The sequence below is a fragment of the Solenopsis invicta genome, chromosome 15, assembly GCF_016802725.1.
Source record: "Solenopsis invicta isolate M01_SB chromosome 15, UNIL_Sinv_3.0, whole genome shotgun sequence".
Classification (NCBI taxonomy): Eukaryota; Metazoa; Arthropoda; class Insecta; order Hymenoptera; family Formicidae; genus Solenopsis; species Solenopsis invicta.
Window position 1 is genome coordinate 3,931,837 of NC_052678.1, and position 26,304 is coordinate 3,958,140.

Here is a 26,304-nt window from a genome sequence, read left to right on the forward strand (position 1 = left end):
TATGAAAAAAAAAATGGCAAATAAAAAAAAGAATCGTATTCTAGTAAAACAAAGTTTATTTTACGAGAACAGTGGATTTACAAAACGCAAACAATAATAAATAATTATAAAACAATTTAATAAAAGAGATGAGAATTTATATAAGTTAGCAATAGAGAATGAAATTTTTCACCTGAGTCAAGAAAGATTCAATGTGCCTACGATGATTGAAAAAGTTACAAACGTTGCCGAACTTTTTCTGCTGAAGCCATTAACAAGCGTATGCATATGTCATATATGTGTATATATATATATAAGTAAATGTAAATTACAATATATATATCACAAAGAGCTCTCCACATTTTTATAGGGTATTTGCAAAACGTTTTATATGAAAATACGTAGAATATTCTATGGAGTCGTATAAAATATTCTATGCATATTCATAAAATGTTTATAGTTGTGTCATTTGCTATTATTAATATTATTAATATTTGACTGTGTTTTTCGTACATTCTATAGAATATTCGAATATTTTTAATGAATATTTATAGAATATTCATACAGTGGCTGCAGCGTTCGGTAGAAAAAGCAGCTTCGCAACTGCTTTGTAATTCTGTGATACTGGTTCTTGTTCCTGCTGGATTTGAATGTATATAAACCAATTAAGTATATTGAGGAATCTTAAATTACAAAGGTTGCAAAACTGCTTTTCCTGCTAAAGGCTGTCAATATTTGTGTGCTATTTGGAAATTGTTGCCAAATTCACATTAGCAAGCCGCGAACATATGAGCGCGCGCGAGACGAAGACCTTTTACAACGAAAGTGACACGTCAACTCCGTTTTTTTCGAATAGAGACACATACAAAATTGTAAAATTAAGTAAGCTTCACGGCGGTGATGAAGACGAGAGGGCGATAATGAGCTTCGTACGGTCGACGGTCGTTTTCAATATCGCCAAAAATCAAAGTAATAGAGGTTAAATCCTGGTGAACGAGGCCTTCACGCGAGAATGTCTATTGATCTACTGCCTGAATCGGTGAATTCGTTCCTCGACGACTTCGAGACCAGTCTCTGCCTGCCCATCCTCATGGTCATAGTGCTCTGCACCGCTCAGTTCATATTTAATCATGCTTTCGGTGTCGGATACACGATCTATCAAAGCGTAAAGAAACCGGCGACGGAAGATGAAGAGGAGCGAGATAAAACTGACATGATGGGAAAGCTGAAAGGTCTTGTGTATTCCATATGCCCTTCATAATAGCACGTAATACGTAATTGTTACATATTCGAGATCTACTTTGTTCCTGTAGGCCTATTCTGTAGTTCTTATACGGACCATACATGGTCAATAATACTGGTCACTCATATTGAAGCAGTAATGCATCAATATTTTTACAACTTAAGGTCATTTCCGCAATTATCCATGATTGTGGAACTACACTGGCGGAAATACTAATGTGTTCTCTTCACAGTCGTTATTACTGTCAATATCCCTATCGCACAGCAATACTACTGTTTGAGAATAAAAAATTTGTATCATTAATATTATGAGTCCATCAATATTAACCAGCAGTCACAGTCTGTAACTCGATAAGATAGTTCAGTATCGTTATACTGTCATTACGCACGATTTTTATTGTGTATAGGGGAAGGGGGATAACTGTAGTATAATAAGCGTCTATCAAAAATTTAATTTATCGAGCATTATTTACTATGTTTAAGATATAAATTAACCACTAGAAACTTTGTACTGTTTACTACTATACAAAAGTTTTTAAATAAAATATTTTTCCATTTGAAAAAAAATTTTTGAAAACTTTAGTTGCACTTTTGCTGAATATTAAAAGGGATGGGGTATATAATCATTCATGAATGGAACAATCAAGCTGAACGAAGAGTACAAGATGTAAGCATTTGTATTTTGATATACTCCATCCTTTACTAATGTTCTACATTGATGTATGACGAAATATTAACTAAGCCTTTTACACTGCAGAGACAGAGAGTAATCATTTTACATGGGTCGTACATCGCTACGCTACTCAACAATGACAAATCGATTCAACTGACAATGGTTTCATTAATATTAACAATACTTTTTAAATCTCGTAGAGTGAAACATTCATCAGAGCTCAAAATCCTTTCACAAATAACACTATCAGGTACCAGTGACCCAATTAGGCAAGAAAAGGCAGCAAAAAGATGTTAGACCGAAGAGTTAACCGTACATGATCAATAATATTGTCAGTATTTGCTGCACTGATAGTATTATTGACTGTGTAACGACAATTCGGCATAATTACATTGTCATTGCGCAGCTTTTTATCATATTTGCGCAACAGATACCGAACTGTCGTTAAGAATTACAGATTAGGTCTACTGGCTCGTTAAATCCTCGTGAATATTTAAGAGGAAAAGGTCTCATTTACAATTAGACGGTCTTCTGTCTCTCTAAATTTTTTGAAGTAAAAAAAAAATCACTCAAAAATTATTCAACTTGCACTCTTTTTAAAATAATGTTTCACGAGATTTGAGAGTGATTAGAGAGATTCTAAGTACTTGTAACTTTAAATGGTCGAAGTGTCACTGCCGTCATACTAATTCGCAATTTTTACGCAAAGCAGGAGAGTTAATTAACGCAAATCTCCGTTCTAAATCCGCTAGGTATGCTGACCACCCTGGGCATCTATAAAGCCGATACAGCGGCTGCGATTGGAAATCCTCCAGAGCACAATACTCGTGAGGAGGAGTGGGATTATTGTGAAGAGGACACTGAATGAGATAACAGAGCGCTTCTACCATTACTACAATGTAAAGTGCACGGCAAATAAATAGAAATCTTTTCCTCGTCATTATCGTACGTACAATCAATTCCGAGTAATCGCGACAGACAATAGAGCTCGCTGGATATAAAAAGAGATATAGCCACTTTGAGATCCTACGCTCGCTTTGTTCACGATCGTTAACATCAATAGAATGGACGAACGGTGAGAATTAGCCGATATTTTCGTGTACGACGTCGCGTACGCGCTTGTCTCCGATAAGAAAGCGACGTCGTCTAAGGTCCAAGTTTGGAAGTGCGCGCAGCGCGCGGCAGGAAGGCAGAGGAGTCCCCGGTCGAAGTCGCGAGAAATGGGTCAAGGCTGACAGCTCGAAGCTCCCTCGGCTTCCACGTATGCCGCGAATGAAGCTTAATTAAGTCCACTTGAAAGTTAACTACGGAAAGCGAAAAAAACTGTCGGGCTATGGTCCCAACACTCTTGTCACTTTGCCGTGGCAGTTTCATTCTCCGAAAAGATAAGCGAGAGGAGTCTCGGATGTGACGTCGATCGATTGTTCTCGCGCTACCGAAAAATGATAAAAAAAAAAAAATGATACTATGTTTCGCTGAGACTGCTTCATTCATACGACGGACGTCTGAATTTTCTCGACGGCGGGCGCCAATCCGAGACGAGGCCAACGGCTAGCGGTGTTTTGTACCGCGCGGCCTTGCAATTACACTCGGAAATATGCGAAAACGTCACGTGTGAAATATCACTTTGTTGTTGAAAAACGATTTGCCGCGCATTCGCGCACGGCGTCCTCGAGAAATTGTGTTTATGCGTCCAACGTGATTGTTATTACTGCTCGGACGCGATTTACATGTTCAGCAATGAGCTGCATTCGGACAAGTGTATCATAGCTCATGGCGAAACGCGCGCGTGCGTAGGATCACGTAGGCTGGTCGCTACTAATTCTTGGGATTCTTTCGAGGTCAAAGCACGCATGTTATATTATGTACAACTTGACTTTCTAGCGGATCGAGGAAGAAGGAGAACATTAGCCAATAAGTCTTTTGGCAATAACATGTTATTCCAACATGTGCTCCGAGATACCGTTCTTTACGAGCCATTGATAAAGGTGCGGAAAGGAAAGCAGCACGCAAAAATAGTTTCGACATAAATTATAAAAAGTTTACTACTTAAATGGAACAAAGCGCAATAAATGATAAAACTTAAGCGTAAGAAGAACAACAAAATATATGTACATGTCTCTCTGTAGAGGAAGGACGGCGGTCGTTGGATATATCTGGGGTGGTGAAATATCTCATGATATCTCATAGAATTCGGGTTGAATTCTAAGAGCAACCGTTAAAATTACTTCGTTAGAATCTATTTAGACATTATATGGTTATTGGTAATTAGCGTTCACTGTGTTTTTAATATAAACTGAATTTCAGTTAGCAAATGACAGAACTCTACGTAATTTTGAGAAATATGTTATATATAATTCTTTAAATATCTTCAATTTCAAAAATTTCTTCAATTTCAAAAATAATTAATATGATTACTCGTACGAACGGCCTTGGTGGATCTATTAAGAATGTTTCATCGGTACTAGAAAATAGTTCTCGATTCTACTTAGTCTCTTATCAGAGACGTGGTGACCTCTCAGCATATTTCTGTGGTGTGTGTGAATGTGCGCTTTTTACAATTTACACAGATGTACGAGAATTACAGTTTAAACGCTGGTTTCGAACGATCTAATTAAAGAGGTTTTCATGACGAGGTGATACTTTCGGTGGTTTGCCATTGCCTTCAAAAGGTAGCGATCGAAAAAAATCAGACGTTTCTGATCCAATTTGAACTCGAATCTTCGAGTTCAAATTGGATAAATAGAAAGCAGACACGCAACTCTTTGCGCCACGATCGTTTCAAATTTAAGCATTTTGCAGTTTCGAAATTTCTTTTCTCAACTGTGGCATCCTGTATTTTAAAAAACAAAGCACTTTAAAATATATGTTTAAGTGTAGCACCTCTTCCTCATAAAACAATCTGAGAAATATTCCCTCAAATTTTTTTACACTTACTTAGAAATCACCCTATATATTGAATAATAAAATATTTATATTAAAAAATAAAACATTTATATCTTGGATCTGAAGGAAATGCAAAGTTATATATACGGGGGAGATAACATGTATCTCACTACTTGACACGCAATACCGAGTAATTCCGAAGGACGAATGCTTAAAACGTCCGATTGAATTAGATTAAAAAATACGATACAGTCAAATTGCCTTTTAACTTTGTAAATCAGGTTCTTATCTGATAAATTCTCTTTTCTTATTTTTTCCGTTTGCGTAACGCGTCGATAAAATATAAGCAATTTATCAATGAAAAAAGACAAGAAACGATTCTCTCCTTGACTCAAATCTCAAACTATATTCCTAAACGATAGAAAACGATTCTATATTCGTGTTACATATAATTTATGTAGACTGACAATGAGTCACGCAAATCGAACGAGTTGCGTTTGACGATTAGAAATAGACGAGAATTACGATTGGTCGTAATATCAAATGGAAAAATATTGAAGAAGCCGTAGAACTCTCTCACATATTTTTCGAAATCTCTTTTTACCCCAAGAAAATATTTATCTGAAATAATCCAGGATACCCAGGATTATACTCCAACAGCGAGAAAATGTATAAAATGCTAATCAAGAATTTACATTTTCTTTTTATATTTTCTTTTTTTTGAAAATATTAAAGAAATCAATATACACGCAATAATTAATACAATAATCAACAGTACAATTAATAATATACAATATATAATTAATGCTAGAAGAGGAGGTAGTATGGGCTGTGTAGGTATAATGAGAATTTGTTATTAAGTAACGAATTGCTAATAATTACTTATGAAATTATTTGTTTAGTAGTCTGCCGTTACGCAGTGGCGCTAATATTCCAATACACAATAGCTGACAATCGTTATAAGGCACTTTTACTTTTCAGCATTCTGAATTTTTTTTAATATTTAATTACACATATTCTCTCATTATTTTTAAACTTGAGTATATTACCACGCGAATGTATGGACACTCGAGTGTTTTGTTTTTATTATTTAACGTTTTATTCAGCTATACACATTTCGAGTTATGCAAAGTTATTCAATAGCACATTACTTTGTTAATGTGATCATAAAAGCGTGCTGGTAATATAGACACTATCGAGAGTTACATATCTTCTTCAATAAATCTTCAATAAATCGATTGTCACTCCACAGGACTGCGTTCAGAACCATTAGAGATATTATTTCATCTTTGTTCGGTGTTAAATAACACATAAAATAATACCTCTAATGTTTCTGTGCGCAGAAAAATTCTAAACCATGGAAAATTTAAAATATATAATTTTGTAACAAAATACTGTATCTTTTTTAAACAATACCACTTTTTTAATTTATTTTCGTGATGGCCCATGTTACCCCTGTTCATCTACGACTCATTATGCAGTGTCGTTACATTTTTATAAATTACATCCTAAATAAAAAAAATTGTATAACTTTAAGTCTAGAATCTGTCACATTGAACAACATTTCGATGAATATAATCCTTAGGTTTCAATATAAAATATTGATTATTAATAAAGTTATTTATTATGAATAAAATGTAAATGGATGACCGTAATACCACTCTCTCTTCTAGTAATTTTTAATTAGCGTATAAAAATTATCTTAAATAATTACGCAAAAAAAATTTGTCTATTCCTCAGTTTAATCTAATAAGCTCCGTGCAACGCGTGATTTAAACAATTCCACGCGTTACCGTAAAAATGTGACCAATCTCTATAAACGCTACAATATTATTTAATGTTAAGTAGTTATATGTCCATTCCTGACAATATTATACAAATGCTGTATGAGAAATAAATAAATAATTATTTACTTCAATATTTTAAATTATCGAAAATATTGTAACTTTCAAATGTAATAATTATAAAATTTATGAATATTTTATGTATATACAAATTAATTTTTGAACAAAAATAACATTTTCATAATACTCCACAGATATGAAAAAAAAACATACCGCGAATATTATATAAAAACGGACACATAAACTTTACTATAATATTCTCATAATATTAAAATAATATTAAAGATATTGGATAACGTTCTAGGAATATTATTTTAACATTATTTTAATTTTTAATAATATTCGTACAATATTCTAGGAACATTGTTAGCGCTTATAAAGGTGCTGTTCGATAAAAATCAATTTGGCGTACAGCGGGAAATGGAACATAATGCTTCTAATAGAAATACAGGTATATGCCCGCGCATTCTGATCGATATACTTATGAGCCGTACTCCCATGATTGTTACATTACGAACCTTGACCTATATTCGCGTTGTGCTACAGGCGCGGAAGATCTCTCCGCGAGATAGGGAAGAGGAGACGCGCAATTCACGACGGAGGATAACAATCGAATTTTTCACCTCGCCCTGCGCCACGCCCTGCATTCATACCTGCGGGTATCGCCAGGTAGGATTACGCGTTAATTCGCGCGAGAGTTGGAACGTTAAAACGCCCGGCCGCCGCGCGCGCGAAGAGTGCCGCCGGGAAGTGTCGGAGAGGAGACGAGAGACGGCTCCTCCTCGCAGCCGTGATGAAAGTCGAACAATAGCTGACGGGTGCGTGGGCGTGCATTAGCTACGAAGCGGAGTCAAACGAGTCGACGAGCGGTTCCGTTACCCGCGTGATTTACGAGCGCGCGCGATCTACGAGCCGCGCGCGCCGCGGAAAAGGAAAGAGGAAAAGAAAAAGAAAAGTGCGTCGCGCCTTCCCGATTCGTACGCGTACGCGCCGAGATACCGATTAACTAATCGCGGCGACCACGCAACACCGGACGGACGTATAGAGCCGGCAATCGTTACGATCCGTGAAAGCGAGACATAGCCATGCGGTATCGTACGATCGATGGGATCGCGTTTATATGCGCGACAGCGTACGCGGGGAGAATGTGTGTATATACGCTTGCTCGCTTGCTTACTTACTTACTTACGCCGTATATAATGTAACGTATGCAAAGCGTAGGGGCGAGTAATTTATGCGCCGTACGTGTTTACGAAGCGCGTACGTGCGAACGCGCGATCGCGCTGTCGTATAAATGAGAGATTGTAACTGTTAGCCGAGGAAGTTTGAGAGGGGTCCTTGAGAGAGCACGACGAGAGGACAAGAGGATCGCCGGTTATCTCGTGACGATCTTTCGTGTTTCTCTTTTTTTTACGAATTAATAATAATAATAATAATAGATGGGCTACCGAGACGCGGTAGCTCGGCACCGTCTTCGCTCAAGTGCAGAAATATCAATTATAATACATCAAACAATAATAAAAGTTAAAATCCAGGTTGGATAAATTAATATTTCTTTAAATTCAAAGGCACAATTTAATTAGGCTTATGAAACCAATTTAGTTACAAGAAAATCAAATTGACTTAAGCTACTTAAATTAAAAGTTAATTTTGAAAAAAAAAAATTACTTATATTAATTTTTTTTAAATTAGATTATTCAAACCAATTATAGTATAGATCATATAAATTTATTTGTATTTGTGAATTAAGTTTATATTAAATAACAAAGAGATATTGTCTTTGATTAGTGAGAATATATTTTCTGTCTTTTACATTAATAAGTTTTTAACTTGGGAAAAAGTTAACAAGTTAAAGTTTATGTGTTTTAAAAATAATGAAGTTAAAAATAAGCTCATTAATATTTAACTAAGTCAAGTTAAAAATTATTGACCTTTCAAGTTGCTACTCAAACCCGTTAAAATCAAACTAGACCGATATGCAAAAATACAAATATAGCAACCTTGCATAAATTCTTTGCAGTGTTTTAAAATCTTTATTAGCATCATTATTATCAATTTAATTTATGACCTTATTGATCTTGTGTCAGTTTAAACTTACGTTAAAATTAAGATCGACAAATATAATCGACACGCAGTTTACAAAACCGGAAAATGTATATATTAAAAAATTTATGTGCAGAAAATATTCTTAAGATTCACTTTGGCCGAAAAAGTTTCACCTTTCTCTCTTATTTATTAAATTGTACTATCATCATAGAGGAAGAATGGCATGACTTTTTGGCAACCTAAATAATAACGTATAAAATATTTACAATACTTTAAATTAATAATTAAATAATTTGTTAATTAAAATAATTAAAGAATTAAGTTAGCCATGATCAGTCTTAAGTTTCGCAGTTGGCTGTTGTTCAACTTATGACCGATCCAGTTAATCTAGGAAAATCTAGGAAAAGATTCGAATTCTCCTGTAAGCGCACAATATTATTTAGCATGAAACAATATTCCTGAAATTTTATTTAATATTAATAATAAATGATTATGTGTCCATTCCTGATAATATTATATGAATATTATATGAGAAGTAAATATTATATAATTTATTGCAATATTTTAAATTATCGGGAATATTATAACTTTCAAATGTAATAATTATAATCATTATGAATATTTTATGTATAATAATTCACATAAATTTTTAAACAAAAGTAATATTTGTAGAACATTTTTATAATATTCCACAAATATTGAAATAACATATCACGAAAAGCAAACATATAACATTAATACAATATTCCTATAATATTAGAAAATATCGTATTCTCGGAATAATTGTTTTGGAATATTTTAATATTATTTTAATTTTTAATAATATTCGTATAATATTCTAGGAATATTATACGAATTTTATTAAAATAATATTAAAATATTCCAAAAGGACTATAAGATCAATTCGCATATCAAAGAGATTCGATTCGACCTTACAAATGCTTGATTCGCAAGTCATATATTCTTCAGTAACTTTACAGCTACCGTTGCGCAACGGCGAGTTATACGATTTGTCTTCGGGTCCGCGGGAAAACCCCGGTCTATGTTCAAACAAGCCTGATACTCCCGCATAACTCCGCAATAAGGTCAGGCAGTATAGTGTAACAAGAGCATTCTTGTGAGGCTTCGAATTCGCAATATGTAAGCGGCCGTAAGCCAGTTTCAGAGTCACTCGAGTCGGCAGTATAATGCTTCTTCCATCTGACGCTTTCCTCTTTTCCTCGCGCTTCTCCTTCTCCTTTTTCCTCCTCCTCCCTTTGATCGCGCGCGTAGCAACGGAGAGGAAGCGCGAAATGATATTACGATCGCGCGGATATGGACTATGATTTCTTTTTTACATCGATGTCACCGGTCAATTAACTTTCAACCGCTGTGAAATCAGCGTTCGATAATGACTTGACGCGGACATTGAGGAAGTATGAATTACACACCTCGTCAACGTCGACGGATTTCACCGGGCGGCGGTCGTCGACCCGACGGACGCCAATGATCGCTGTTCGATTGTTCGATCATGTTTGACAAATACTAAACAGGCCTCCTTCCCGTGCAACAGATGACCGCGGCGAGTTCTCGCGTAACGAGCGTCGTCGCAGGTCTTATCGCCGCGGGCGATGATCATCTTACGTCACGATCCGATTTTGCAATGGATGTGCACGTATTATAATCTGTTATGAATAAATGCTGGAAAGTGTTGCGCAAACGGGATTTGGCAATCGATGAAGACCCTCGCGGCTGATCTAATGATCAACGCGTCTTGCGATAAGAACGCGATAATACAACACTACGGGCGGAAAGAACGGTTTCGTTAGAAGATCGAAAGAAAATTTAGCTCAATGCAGATCTGAAAATAATTCTTTGTTAGACCATGAAATAATTGTGTAGGACGATCAAGTTGATTCCTAGAATGTCAAAACTGTTTGCAGTATTATTTTTATACTACACAGAAGAAAATTATTATTAAATCAACAATTTATTGTTTCATATATAAGCAAGAATATAAAATCTTCTTGGAAGAATTTATAATCTTAAACAGACATAATTTTGCTTACATCAAGAAAATTCTTTTCTTCGTGTAAGCAAATTATGTCTGTTTAGGATTATAAATTCTACCAGGAAAATTTTATATTCTTGCTTATATATGAAATAATGAATTGTTATATTGATACTATTTTTTTTCTGTGTAGAGCGTCCTACATAATCATTTGGATGGCTCATATAAAATTACTTTCCGATATGTATCTACATTGAAAAAAATTGTTTTTTTTACATTCAAGTAAATATTTTTATTTTAACATTATTTCCTTGATTTTAAAAAATATTTCATAAGTTTAAGAACAAAACATTTTATACTAGTTAATATTTATTTAAATCAAGAAATTGATAAAATATATATATTTACTTAAATGAGAAAAACTTTTTCAGTATAATTAAATTTTTAGATACTAAAGTAAAATAATTGTTCTTTCCGTGTATGAATATGTATACATATAGCAACTGAATAATCTTCCAATTTTATTGGCGGCCTGAGTGACCTCATCATCGCGAACGACAGCATATTCGAATTTTCAGATAAGATTTTATTAATTTTTCCTAAGTACACAAAAAAAACAATTTTGCTCAAATACAGATCTGAAATAATTATGTTGAACCATTTAAAAAATTATATTGAACACTGCAACTGATTGCCAGAATGTCAAAACTTTTTGTAGCAGTATTATCATGCTTGCACGTCCTACATAATTATTTTGATAGTCCGACATAAAATTGTTTTCTGATCTGCACCTAGCTAAATTTTTAGATACTAAAATAAAATTGTCCTTCCCGTATATACTGTTGTGTTTATAAAAAGTTTTATACGGATTGTCTCAATACTCTTATTTAAATTATCATATTTAAATATCATATTTAAACGTGATTTTTCACGATTCCTTGTCCTGTTGCTAAGATGTGTTATGTAATTTCTCATATATTTGCAATTCTTCGATGTGTATTTGTACAAATAATCCATAATTCATTGTTTATTCTGTATCGTACAAAAATGATAATAAAGTTATTGATCAAATTTTAATGAAGTTGTTGATTTTACTTTATCAAAATCAATTTATTTTTCATAATTGACTTTAATCACTGCGTCCTATAATTCATTAAAAATCGTTATCTTTATCCAGCATTGCTAAAACACGTTCGAACACACCTTCATAATTATTTTGAGAGAGAGGGCCAACAAAATTATTTTCAAATCTGTATTTACCTAAATTTTTAGATATTTCAGCAAAATCATTTTTTCTGTGTAAGTATTCGCATTCTGTGTTGAGACAAATAAGAATTGCATATGTCTGATATGACGCATGTTCAAAGTAAGCAGTGACCTATAATATTGACGGCATTGTCGTCAGTGGTTGGGGAGTGGTGAGCTCACTTCAGAGTCGGTTTTTCGATCATGGGGTTGAGCACAAAAATTTTTGAATACTTCGGGAAAGCTTTAGAATTCTTGTGCAGGCATTGGCGTATGATAATGGGCACGCGGTAGTGTTCATAATTGCATGGCATTGCCTTAATTTTAATATAGGATTGACGGCATTGTAGGCATTGACTAACAATAAGCATTGTCGGCAGTGTACAAAAATGTCGGCAGTGTTTTGAGAGCAGAGGGCCAACAAAATCGATTTGTCAAATCTGTATTTACCTAAATTTTTAGATATTTCAGCAAAATCATTTTTTCTGTGTAAGTATTCGCATTCTGTGTTGAGACAAATAAGAATTGCATATGTCTGATATGACGCATGTTCAATGTTCGCGGTGTTTATGTTCTTATCTTACTCCTTACGAATATACCGAACAAACGGTTTTGCCAAAGTAAAAAAAGTTCAGCAAAATCATTCTTTTCGTGTACGCAAGGAGCATTAAAGCCGAGATTTATCGAACATAATTTAGCGTCCTGCACAAATTACATCTGCAGTATCGCATTACGCAATTCATAAGAACTAAAATACGTTCCTCTCAGCTTCTTTTTCTTTCTGCGCAATTATTAATCGCGCAAGGATTAACGTAGTCCTCGCGAATGTGTCCTGTCTGGGCTCCTTGCTCCTTTCTCCTCGACCGCGTCTCATTACTGTCGTAAAATATAATGACACGAACATATCTACAGTATTGCATTACGTAATTTACAAGAACTAAAATGCGTTCTTCAGCTTCTTCTTTTTTTCGCTTCCTGCGCAATTAACAATCGCGCAAGGATCAACGCACTCCTTGCAAATGTCCTGGGGCTTTATTTTTGAAAACGTGCAAATAATTTTTGTATACAAAAGTGGCAGAATAGCCAATGAAATTATTCAATGATATTCTCCCATTGGTTATTTTGCCATTTTCGTATACGAAAATTAATCACATGATTTCAAGAATAGGGCCCCCTGGAGCCCTATTCTTAAAAACACGCGAATTTCTTACGTATACGAAAGTGACAAAATAGCCAATGAAAAAATACCATCGAATGATTCCATTGGTTATTCTGCTATTTTCGTATACAAAAGTTATTCGCATGTTTTCAAGAATAGGGCCCCTGCCTCGGCCCGCAGCTCTTTACCTCTTTCTTCTTAACCGCGTTTCGTTGCAATCGTAAAATTACATTGCGCCATGGTAACAAATTAGGAAAGTCATGTAACACACATTCTTTGAATTTAAAGAGATGACGTGTTGTAGAAACAATCGAGACGTAGATTCTTACGCTTTTAAAAAGAGCTCTGTACAGAAGAACGGTTTTGCTGAAGTGTTTAAAAATTTAGCTACATGCAAATCAGAAAATAATTTTGTTGGACCATTAATATTTAAGCGTGACGATAACGCTGCAAAACATGTTGACATTTTAGCAACTGTGTATTTTACATAATTGTTATGATGATTCAACAACATTATTTTTAGATCTACATCTAGCTAAATTTTAAATAGCTCAATAAAATCGTTTTTTTTTTCACGCGTAAATGTAAAGTATCCAAAATATTAGCAGATAAAATATAGATACATTTGCAGAATATATTTCTCTTCTCACGTTAAACTGTACTTTCGAAATATTGTTTCTAATTTTTTTTTTAATTTGCTAACATATTCTACAAAGAAAAAAAAGACTATATTGCGCGAAAAAAATTTGAGATTTTTTTCGTGAAATTATTCACGCGTGTAAGTTGCAAAAATTCATAAAAAAAACATCGCTCTATGGGGATGGGTTATTTTTAATTCATTTATTTTACATAAATAAATAATTTTCCATTTGTTTATAATTTTCCGTACACGTATGCAGAAACAAAATTTTTTAACTGTACAATTCATTTAAGTTTCATTTTGAAATTTTCAGAATTGCTTCATAATTGAAGTGAAAATATGAGACTATTTTAAAAAAATTTATTTTAATAAATTAGTAAGTTGATGAAAAATGTTACTAACAATTTCGATGATATAGTAATTTGAATGTTCGCATGAGCGAAATTTTTTATGAATTTTTGCAATTTACAAACACGAATCAGTTCACGAAAAAAATCTCAAATTTTTTTTTACGAAACACGTGTCTCATATTTTTCTCCGTAGAATGTTAGTAAATTAAAAAAAAAATTAAAAATGACAAATTTCAAAGGTGCCCGATTTAACGTGGAATGAGCGATATATGTAATTCAAATCTATATATTGTAATATAAATAATCTCTTGATATATATACTTTACACACACACATATACTTTAATATATAATATGTAGAGTAATTCCGAGATCCTGCAGCGATTAAAAATTTCATTTATCTAGTTCTATTTACTGTATTCAAGGAAAATAAATTGTATCAATAAAAACTTCATACTATCTATTATTATGAAACAAAATAGAAATATGGAATATTTATTTTCTTATATTTAGGAAAATATAACTTTAAAAAACTCTCTTATTTTTGCAGTATATCAAAAATGATAGGATTTATGGCAACTCATGAGTGGAACAAACAAAGTGGACAAAAAATACAAGAGTTAAGCATTTATATTTTCCTGTACTCCATCTTTTAATCTCTTTCTACATTTATGTATCATGAAATAATCAATAAACCTTTTACACTTTCTACAGAGAGAGTAATCATTTTACGTAAATTGTAATATATCGCTGCGCCATTCATGACATTGACAAATTGATTCGCAATGGTTTCATTAATATTACGACTGAAAAACTAAAGTTACAACACAATGCTAATATAACATAATGGCATATAACAGTAGTTGGCAAGCAAGTTATCTCCACTCCTTCTATTAGTATTATTTCTGACTTTTGCGGCTTAAATGACCAGAGTCACCCTATATACAAAATGAAAAATGTTTTTCACCTACAGCTAATTTCAATATTAAACTTACCGAATTTTGAAACAAGGCTCTAAAAATATTTTCTAGAATACAAGAAATATTGGATTCTTTCAATTACATATGTGCATGAGTAATTTTTTTCGAACACCGTCAAACTGACATTTTATTTAATATATTCGTACATTGTTAGTCGAATCGCGTGTCACGTCGGAGTGTAATGTATGTGCATAAGCGGAAACTGTTTTATTATGAAAAAAAGTGAAGAGTCACGACGAATTCGATGAAGAAACGCGAAAGAAATTATGCGCTCTGAATATTAGCAGAAAGAATATACATATAAAGAATATATGTATATAAAATTCAAATCATGATAAATATTCAATCTAATATATATTCTAATATATGTACGTGTAAAATTAAAAAATACGTTTCTCACTTTTAGTTCATCTCAATATTAGACTTCCTAAATTTCGAAATAAGACAATATTTACTAGAATATAAAAAATATATTGAACTCTTTCAATTATACACATATATGTTTAGTTGTTTTTCGAAGACTATCGATATCGAACTGACGTTTTATTTAATGTATTCATACCCGGATCCATCATCAGCCAAGCTGCGTGTCAGAATGTAATGTATAACGTGCACAAGCCGGAAATTGTTCTATTATGAAAAAGCGAAGAGTATCGGCGAAGAAACGCGAGAGAAGTAGTTATGCGCTCTGTCCACTTCGACGGGGGAACCGGTAGAGACCGATTGCACAATCGGTCGCTGCGTACAACGTACCTCGCGAGTTATTGAATAAACTTGTCCCGGCGACAAGTGCAACAGCGGATATCGAGTTCGAGAAATACAAAAAAAAGTTTCTAAATGCAAACCTAATCGGTAGCTCCCGACGGAGAAACACGCTGCCGCTCTAGCGTCGTTCGTCGATGCAATTTGCCTCTGAGTATTTATACTGGAGGCATCACCGTTGAACACGCGGATCGCGTGCGGAGGACGATCTTGGCAAACATAACGTCCGCCACGATCGAAAGGCTATTCGCGTCGCGACGTCTAACGCTCTGTTACACATTGTACATTTAAATCCGCGTTTATGATCGAAGCGATTCGCGAACAAGAGATTCGCGCACGTTTAGAGATGCTCCGTGACCGGAAATGTTGATCGGCGCGACCGCGAAAACAACTTTTATTAACAAGATGCACGACCTGCGTGTGTACTTTTTCATTTAACACTCGTACCAATTGTTACAGCAGCGCCTCGACTATTTAAATAGTCGGCGCGTTGTATTCGTAGAAGCTCCTCAGGGACTGCGTCGAAATATGCCGAGCGTGACGAAATTCAGAGGAAAGATAATAACACGTTGAACAATTGTGTGACTAGGAAAAGAACGATTTTGCTGAAATACAGATCTGAAAATAATTATGCTGAACCGTTAACAAATTTATATTGGACATTAAAGCTAATTGCTAGACTATCGACATTTTTTGCATCAGTATTTCATCATACTTGAACTTCTCACGTAGTCATTTTGATAGTCCAACAATTAAAATTATTTTCTGATCTAGTTATCTTAAATTTTGAAATACTACACTATTGTTCTTTCCGTGTACCAGCATTCAACTGCTACGCGGAATGGTTTTACTGAAGCATTTTACAATAGATAATTTTAGATAAATTTTTTACAAATAATTATGCAGAACACTCAAATTAGTTGCTATGTCATAGGTTTTTTGCAGTATTGCTCATGATCCTTAAACGTCCTTTATTACTATTTTAGTGATTCAACAAAATTATTTTCAGATCTGTATCTAGTTCAATTTTCAGTAAAACTTTCTTTTTTTTACGTGTAGGTGTGTTAGAATAACTCTCATGTACAAAGCATTAATGTCTAACATATTTTTTAAAATCACATAAAGAGTATATTCTCTAAATTTTTTGGAGTAGAATTTTATCTAAAAGAGTGGAATTTCACTCTAAAAGTATGAAAATCCTGCCACTCTTTATCAAGATTGGCAGGATTTTCACACTTTTAGAGTGGGATTCCACTCCAAAGATTTTAGAGAGTATAAAATATAAAAACCTTATAAAAATCTCTGCTACCTACAAAACGGAAATTTAGCTTTCATAAAAACACAGTGAACACTGATGACCGGTAACCATCCTACAATGTCTAAATAGACGGTAACAAAGTAATTTTAACAGTTGCTCTTAGGATTTAACGCGAATTATACGAGATATGGTATCTCACACTTATCTCCTGATAGCCCTTCTCTCTTCTACAATCATTTATGCGTGAGCGCATAGATAATTTATAAATAATGCTTATAAATACGACATAAACTAACATAGTAATTCATAAAATATATTTACAACATTGCTGAAATTTTCAACATTTCTGCAGCATTGTGCTCGAACGTCTTTTATAATTAATCATGCAACAAAATTAATTTCAGATCTGTATTTAACTCAATTTCTCGATACTATAACAAAATCTTTTTTTTCCGCATATATAAGTATTACATTCTGTCGAGGCAAAGATAAATAAAGATTACATAAATAAAGATTACACGCAGCCGATGTGATGCATGTTAAATATGATCGGTCAGTGTTGTTTATGTTCCTGCTCCTTATGAATATAGATGATACATAAATATACCTAGGCGTGATAAATATCTATGCATCCCTTTTTAAAGAGGTGCGTCTCCGAGAGAAACCCACAGCGGTAATTTATATAATATAATTGACAGGACGCACACTGACCGTCCGCAACATTCATTATTTCACAATCGCCGTATGCAGCACTTTATCGGCGCGAGATAGTTCAATTTCATTTATTCATAGTTCGCGGCTTATCGCGTTTACCAGTGTAAATTATATGCTGCTATTCCGGGAACTGATATTAACCGTACATTACCCGTCGTAATACCGAATAGAAAAAAATGATCTCAATGCACGATTCAAATAAGTTTTTATACGAATTAAAAGACTTCTGCGGACGCCGCTTACCGTTGCAGCGGATGCAAATAGCCATTACAACGCTGGCATAATTCCCGGTTTAACGTATAATCGTTATAAATATCTGCTGTGCCAAGTTTTCCTTCTCCGTCGCTTCTCGTTACAATAAACCAGAGTACGCCCTGAGAATCTCGTGACCCGTATTAAACTTTGATCGTTTTGCCGTCATTGATGCTCACATAAATATCGCGTGTTCTTATGCGCAAAGGAACTTTCACAAATAATTCAAGCCATTGTATATTGCGTTGCGCGCTTAATAGTTGCATGGAAAAAAACGGCTGCTTGAAAGAAAAACCTTTACCGAAGTATCTAAAAATTTAGCTACATACGAGAGATGATATCATGAGCAGCGTAGATACGTACGAGCATATGTGTTATCTCCGTTATTACATAACAAATTGCTAGTAATTATGTGTTGAATCGATTAGTAGTCATTATGTAGTGGCGCTAATACGCCAATACGCAATAGTTGACAATTGTTATAAGGCATTTTTATTTTTGAGCATTTCAAAACTTTTCCAAGGCACAATTTCAGCAATTAATTACACATATTCCCTCATTATGTTTAAAGCGTATTATCCGCACACGAATGTGTACATACTCGAGTACTTTTTTTGTTATTTAACTTTTTATTCGACTATACACTTTTCGAGGTATGCAAAGCTATTCAATAGCATAACATTTCGTTAATGTGAGCATAAAAACATGCTGACGTGAGCATCATCGAGAAAAAAATTAGCATCAAATCAACAATTCATTGTTTCATATACGTACAAGCAAGAATATAAAATCATCTTGGAAGAATTTATAATCTTAAACAAATATAATTTGCTTACGTGAAAGGAAAAATTTTCTTTATGTTAAGCCAATTATATTTCTTTAAGATTATAAATTCTTCAAAAAAGATTTTATATTCTTGCTTATATATAAAACAATGAATTATTGATTCAATGATAATTTTTTTCTGTATATCGAAATAATTCTTCAATAAATCGATTGTCTACTCTAGTCAGAGACCTATTATGCAGTGACGTCACATTTTTATCACACATTTAAATCACATCCTGAGTAATGAATATTTCATAACTTTGAGTCTAGAAATAACATGGTAAATTTCAATATAAAATATTGCTGATTAATAGTGTTACTGAATAAAATGTAAATAAGTGCCCATATCACCGTCTCCTTTATTCTTTAAATCTGATAGAACAAATTGTTAATAAAAGAATGAAAATTGAGCCTGTGCCATTTTTCAAGTAATTTGTCACTCTAAAAGTAAACATTTACTCGTCACTAAAAGAAAATTTTTTAATAAAAAAATACATTTTCTTAAAATTATACATTTTGATGCAAGCATTTGTTTGTTCAGTTAAGGAAAAATATTTATTTTTAAGTAAATAAATATATTACCTTAAGGATATAATTTTTATATTTTTTTCACTCTTTTACATCTATGCATTTTTTTTACATTTAAATAATAATTTTATAAATAAGCTAATAATACTATAAAACTTAATTAAATTGTTTTCTTAAATTAAAAAATTTGATTATTTTAAATATAAAAGTAGTCTAACATTAAATATTATTTAAATAGCAAAAAAATACTTAAATTACTTTATTAAAATTAAAAACTATTCCTTTATTTTATTTACACAAATATTTCAATTAAGAAATTTTTAACTCGACTGCAAGTAAATAAGTTATTATTTACTATTTATCTACCGAGTAAACAATTTTTTGTGTTAAGTAACATTTTTTTTCGTTTCATGATATTTTTTCTCTCAATGTATAAAGTGAAAATTGTATCTATACAATTTTCGAGTGACTTTTCACTCTCAGAGATTTACAAAGTACAGATCTAAAAATAATTGTTTTATTGAAGTATCAAAGTAATTATAAATATAAAGAATGTTCATGCACGAGTATGTAAAGAGTGCTGCAAAAGTTTTGACATTCTAGCAGAAATTCCAGCTTGAGCGTCCTACGTAATTATTTTAAATCTAACAAAAAAAAAATTATTTCAGCAAAAAAATGTTTCTTTCCGCGCAATAGTATCGGAAAAATCAATTCCATTTTCATACAATAATACCGAGAGTTGAATTTTATTTCCTACTCGGGTCAACAAATTGTGACAGAGATGTTGGAACGTAACGCGGCGGCGCCTAGAAATTAAAAAAAAAAAATTATTTGAAGCATTAACGACGTTGTTCGTGCACATTACGCGGTGACTCACTCGACTCCACCTGTACGTTGCTCGTTTGTAAAATAATTTTTTTACGGAAATATAGATACGCGCCTTATGCGCGATAAAACTGGTTCTTCTACGCAGTGGAAGGAACGATCGCGCGCACCGTTCTTGCTGTCGAATCGACCTGCAGCAACCGAAAGACGGTATTGCCGCAGAATATTCTGTCGAGATACACGAGTTTCCATCTGTGTCAATACATCGAATGTATATTCATAGCGTATTGCTCTCCGTCTACTCTGATTAACGCCAAAAAAGAAATGAGATATCGCGGAATGCCTTTTCTACCCAATGAATTTCTCGGAATTTTTTCAGGCGCTTTCACCCGACGATGATTAGCGGCGGCGGCGGCGACGGCTCGGCGCCACTTTTCTCGTTCTGCAAGAGCCGCTCGAAAAATATATCGTCCCGGATGATTACGTGTCATTAAATTAACATCGAATGCTACATTTTTTCTCAAGTTGAAATTGTCACTTTCGCGATAAGGATCACGGTACAGTACACGCGACTTTCCGCTTACGGCGTTCTGTAACTGGCGCTCCTGAACCGCGGGCAACGGGGACACACTCATCGCCTGAAAACACACACAGGCTGAGTCATCCGATACATTTGTACTTAAAAACTCGTGCTCTACACTTTTCTTCCTCGACGATACGATTGTTAGATAACTGCACTTATATCGGGAAGGCTTATGAAATTCTGTATGACTGTTACAAAGCCGCGCGGATTCGAGATAATTCGCGAAGTCCCGAGCTCGCGAAGCACAAAAATAGAAAGCATTTTGTATTGATGTAAAAAAAAAAAAAAAATGGCTCTCGTTAAAGTCTTCGTGGTGAATTGTTAACACAACCGAGTGTTAATTTAATATAATGTAGATGTTATTTAAATATTTAAATATTTTAAATTGATATTCTGACGTTTCCCATTGACAAGGTAATACAACTTATTGATGAATGAACAAATAACATAAAAATAATGTAGTTTTGAAACGTAAATTCTACAATAAACGAATAAAATGTACGTCAACATATTATTAATGCTAATTTTATAAACGTTAAGAATTGAAAATATGTTTCCGCAATTTGTTTCCAAATTGTATCAGAGTGTTACGTTATTTTCAATCGGACGGAAAGTAGCGACGTTCTACCCTCGTGTAAATAATTTAGTGTACTGAAAGAAAAGAAATAATAACCGTTCATTGGTAAAATAATTTCAATCAAATGTTTGCTTATAATATAACAAATATAATTAACCATATTTACACAGAGAAACGGTTTTGCTAGAGTATCTAAAAATTAAGCTGGATACAGATCTGAAAATAATTGTATTAATCCATCAAAAAAATTATGTTGAACTGTCAAACTGATTGTTAAAATGTCGAAATTTTTTTTTCAACGTTTAGATAATTCAACAAAATCGTATTGATTCTGTACATAATATTCGTGTTACTTTCTAACATGTTCTTGTGTTAAATTAACACAAGAATTTGCAGTCGATCGTTTGGGACATGCAATATAAATTAAATTTAACACAAATTCCAACTGTATGCACAAATGTGGCCTGAAGAAAAGGATGGGCGCGGTGAAATATGTTTTAATCGCAACGCCACCGCAAGATATTGCGCATATACGTTCTGTACATTTAGATTTAATCTACGTTGTCTAAATATTGTGATTCTTTCGCCGATTGATAATTCATGACATATAATGTAATATTATCAGCTATTGCGATGTTACGCGAACAAGGTCAGAGTGATAAGGCGGCTCAGTTATCGGTACATTGAAAAAAAGAGTTTGGTAATAGCTACCAAATGAAATAATGCAATAACAATAAAGTATTACGTTGATATAACCAGAAATAATTTTACTTTCTTAAAATGTCCAGTAAGTGTTATACCAAATTTTGATGATGCTTGTTAAATATTTAGAAGAATAAAATTATTTGTGATTATATTAAGCAAATATTTAATTGTCATTACTTCATTCAGCATTTGGTGATTATTATCAAATTAATTTTTTTAGTGTAGAAATATATTTATTAAATTAGACGCGACGATTTTCAATCGGACGAAAAGCGACGCTCTACCCTGATGTGAATAATTTAGTGCACTGAAAACAAAGAGTAATAATAACCGTTTATTGGTAAAATAATTTCAGTTAAATAAGTGTTTACAATATAACAAATATAATTAATAATATTTACACGGAAACAACGGTTTTACTAAAGTATCTAAAAATTTAGCTGGATACAGATCTGAAAATAATTGTATTAGTCCATCAAAATAATTATGTTGAACTGTTAAACTGATTGCTAGAATGTTGAAATTTTTTTTAATGTTTTAGATAATTCAACAAAATCTTTCCGTGTGGTAATTACATTAATAGTAAATAAACTAATATTGGAACAAAAATTCGTAGCAGGACATGTGATAGAATAAATCTACGTACAAATATCTAAACATTGTCTTTGAATTTCACTTAAAAATACGTTATAAACTCTTGCTTCAATTCGATAATGGTAATCATTCGGCAGTATTTGCTAATCTAAAATTATCGAAATAAAGAAATGACTTTCTTTTCTTTTTATCTAAATTAACAGAATGTATATTATCTCCATATTTAACTTAGATAAAAGAAGTGTGTCACAAAATATCTAAGTTTATGTGAACAACAACGAGAATGAGGCATAATCCTTCTTAGCTTTAACCTTTAAAATTTTAGAAAACTTTTACAAAGAACTTTATCAGTCATTATAATGTGATGTCATTATATTCTCTATTTTTTCAACTTTAATTTTTATTTGCTGATCGAAAAAAGAATATCTTTTGTCAGATTGAATTATTTAAATAACCTTTATTTTTAAGAAATAAAGGTTTAAATAAAAATATAAATATATTACCTTTACATTTTAAATGATTATACTCAAGCAATATTATTTAAATAAAACAATATGTAATTTTATCATCGTATCTAAATAAATTGAAAATTAAATCATCTTTATTATATCTTTATTTACATATTGTCATTTCAAGTTATATCCAAATGAAAATTAACATTTATTAATTCTTAATTTTTATCTAAATGCAATCATATTAATTGATTAGAAAACGGTTATCAAAACTTACCAAATATTACTAAATATTACTAATTTATTATTTTAAGTGAATGTTTAATTAAAATTATTTCACCAAAACTGAGCAGCTGTCGTCTAGGCTCGATTATTATTATCAAACTTTTTTTCAAAGTGCTTACAAAACGCGGAAGGGGCATGATTCATTATGTGAGACACATCAAGTCGAAAATATGTCAGTATTCGCACTTTCGACAGTCATTGCTCGAGGTCTACGGAAGTGATTTCATCGATATGCGTGATACCATTGTCATGCGATAAATATTAACGTGCGACACATCGTAAGTGCGTATCCTCGCGTGTACGCGCACGAGGAATGCGTGCGATGTGGAGGGCAGCGCGCCAACCTTTTCTTTTTTTTTTCTTTTTTTTTCTTTTTTTTCAACATGGCATTGTTGTTTTCCGACCTCGGCGAGGAAGCGACTTATTACGTACGCAAGTGTCTCATTATGCTACACGGTGCTCTGCTTAACCTGGTAGATACAAGTGAGACGATAAACCGCGGCGCAAGTGCGCAGAAAAACTTCAGCACGTGGCGTGGGGAGCGTTCTATTCTGGACGCAGCGACAGAAACGAAATCAATTTCGGCGGCACGAGCGGTGTGTGAATTTGCATTATTTTTATCTCCAGCTAATCATTTCACAGCCGGATCGAACCAGTATTCGCCGCTTCTTCTCACGAAAGAATGGATTCTTTTTGTGCGTTGAAATCGAGCAAACAGGAAGATGATGGCGGTGGACTGAAGGTCGCGACTGTTCACCAGAACATTACGGAACGGTGTGGGAGTGTCATACATGTCCCAGGATTGTACCGTGAATTTCCAGATTATGTCTACATGAATTATTTACGTACTGTTTGCATTTTATTTATATGTCCTTCTCATGTAGACCTTACAAGCAATGCAAATTAATATAATATAAATCGGAAAACATAAAAAAAGTAACAAAATTATAAGATGGTTAACATTTAAACGAGCGAATGGAAGTCAAACTGACCTCCGTTTCGCTTTCGTTTGCAATTCTACCGTTCTTAATATCTTCCTTCTACACCTTAGTCTGGACTTCAGCCAAGTAGCATCGATAACGCTCAAATATTTTGTCTTCAAACAACAGTTCTTTTACCCCTCAATTTGATCCCTAGGTGACCACATACATAACTTTCTGTGCAATTTAATGTATTGCTTAAAAGTTTAGTCTTTTGTTGTTTTCTTTTTAGTTTATTTTTACTTTATTTTTCTTTTGAATTTTTCGACATAAACATATATTTTATTTTGTACATTAATAATTTTTATTTTTAATAAATAAGTGATAAAGGTTGATTTCAATTATTTTTAATAATACAAATGTTAATTAATATTTTCAGTTTCTTTTAATAATGTGCTTTAAATGTTAATGTATGACGTAACAAACATGTACTCATAAAGATACTATAATATTAAATATTCCAAATTATTGGCTTTAAACAACCACATTATTTAAATAATATTCACATATTTTATGTTTACACTTTAACTTGAAATAATAATTAAAATTTATTTGATTATTTTAAATGCCTGTATTTATGGATTAACTTGAAAGCTATGAATTTATTGGTCAAAATGTTACATAAAGAAATAATTTTAAAAATAGAGATTTTTTAATTTACAATGTTTACAAATTATTATTTGATGTTTAAAAAAATATATATACATATATGTATATATAAATTTATAATTATAAATAAATATAAAAAACTTTTATTTTATATAAAATATAAATTAAAATGTGGTTCATATTGACCCCCACGCGACCATTTACGTCACACAAAATCATACACCCGGTTAATTATTAATATATAATAAATTTAGTATTGATAAAATAAAAGAAATATAATGTAATCAATAGTTACTACTTTTTTATGGTTATCTAACGAATAGTTATATTATATTTTCTTAGTTCATATAAATAATTTATCATTCTTATTACAAATTTATAAAATATAGTTAAGATGCTATTTGTCTTTAAATTTCTAGTTGCTGATACAATTTTTTTCTTTAAGTGTACACAGAAAAAAAATTATTATCATATCGACAATTCATTGTTTCATATACATATAAGCAAGAATATAAAATCTTTGACGAATTTATAATCTTAAACAGACATAATTTACTTATATGAAGAAAATCTTTTTCCTTTTAAAATTGTAAATTTTTGTAAGAAGATTCTATATTCTTGCTTATACATGAAACAATGAATCGTTGATTCGATACTAATTTTTTTTTCTGCGCAAACACGTAATATAGATTATTTATATTACGCGTAAACGCCTAACCCCGATACGCCCGCACGAGAGCACGCTTTGCCGAGAACATAAATCCAATTACGATTTCCGGGCCACGAGTTACCATTTATAAACTACGAGTGAAATGCGAAGAGACGAACGCAAGGATCCCTGCCGCAAACGTCCGAGGCCTTGAACTCAGCGAAATTTATGACCTCTCGATCCTCCACGGCAGAGTCACGTTTTATCAAGCGATATCAAGCCGACCACGTTCGCCCGAGTCTTTAACCCTTGCCATCGCGAGTTAAATTGTTCATCGAGATTTATCTCGGCGGCATGTTTATCTGCTGGCTGTGCGTCACATCGGAGACCACGCGATGCAAATCGACACGCTATTATTATATTTGTTTATAAAACATCGCGTTACGTGAATTCACTCCTCTTGTTTGCAGATCACGAATACGCGCGTTCTTCTCTCTTAATCTCTGTGTGAGGAAAAAATTCAGATAGAGTATAAATAATATTTTTTGCGATATGGCATAAAAACAGGCGCCTGCCAGTTGAGCGAGTTGAGTAATCTTGTCCTCTTCACGCGTATCTTCTCTAGATATTCGCGCTGGCTGTTAAACGTCATACTCGTAATTGATTTATT

General features: G+C 32.9%; 1 protein-coding gene and 1 long non-coding RNA gene across 2 annotated transcripts in view; one reads left to right on the plus strand and one right to left on the minus strand.

The window, feature by feature from the left end:
- LOC113005000 overlaps nucleotides 1-26,304 on the minus strand; it is a 51,379-nt gene that overhangs the window by 9,599 nt on the left and 15,476 nt on the right. The window lies entirely within an intron of this gene.
- Nucleotides 562-2,832, plus strand: LOC105205488. Its single transcript, XM_011174855.3, has 2 exons — nucleotides 562-1,211; nucleotides 2,647-2,832. The coding sequence occupies exons 1-2, from the start codon at nucleotides 992-994 to the stop codon at nucleotides 2,760-2,762; spliced, it is 336 nt and encodes a 111-aa protein (XP_011173157.1). The 5' UTR covers nucleotides 562-991; the 3' UTR covers nucleotides 2,763-2,832.

What these genes read in the sequence shown, in the direction of transcription:
- LOC105205488 (XM_011174855.3), top strand. Translation starts at nt 992, where the DNA reads ATGTCTATTGATCTACTGCCTGAATCGGTGAATTCGTTCCTCGACGAC. An exon ending in CATGATGGGAAAGCTGAAAG is followed by an intron (nt 1,212 to 2,646) that starts GTCTTGTGTATT and finishes TAAATCCGCTAG; the next exon opens with GTATGCTGACCACCCTGGGC.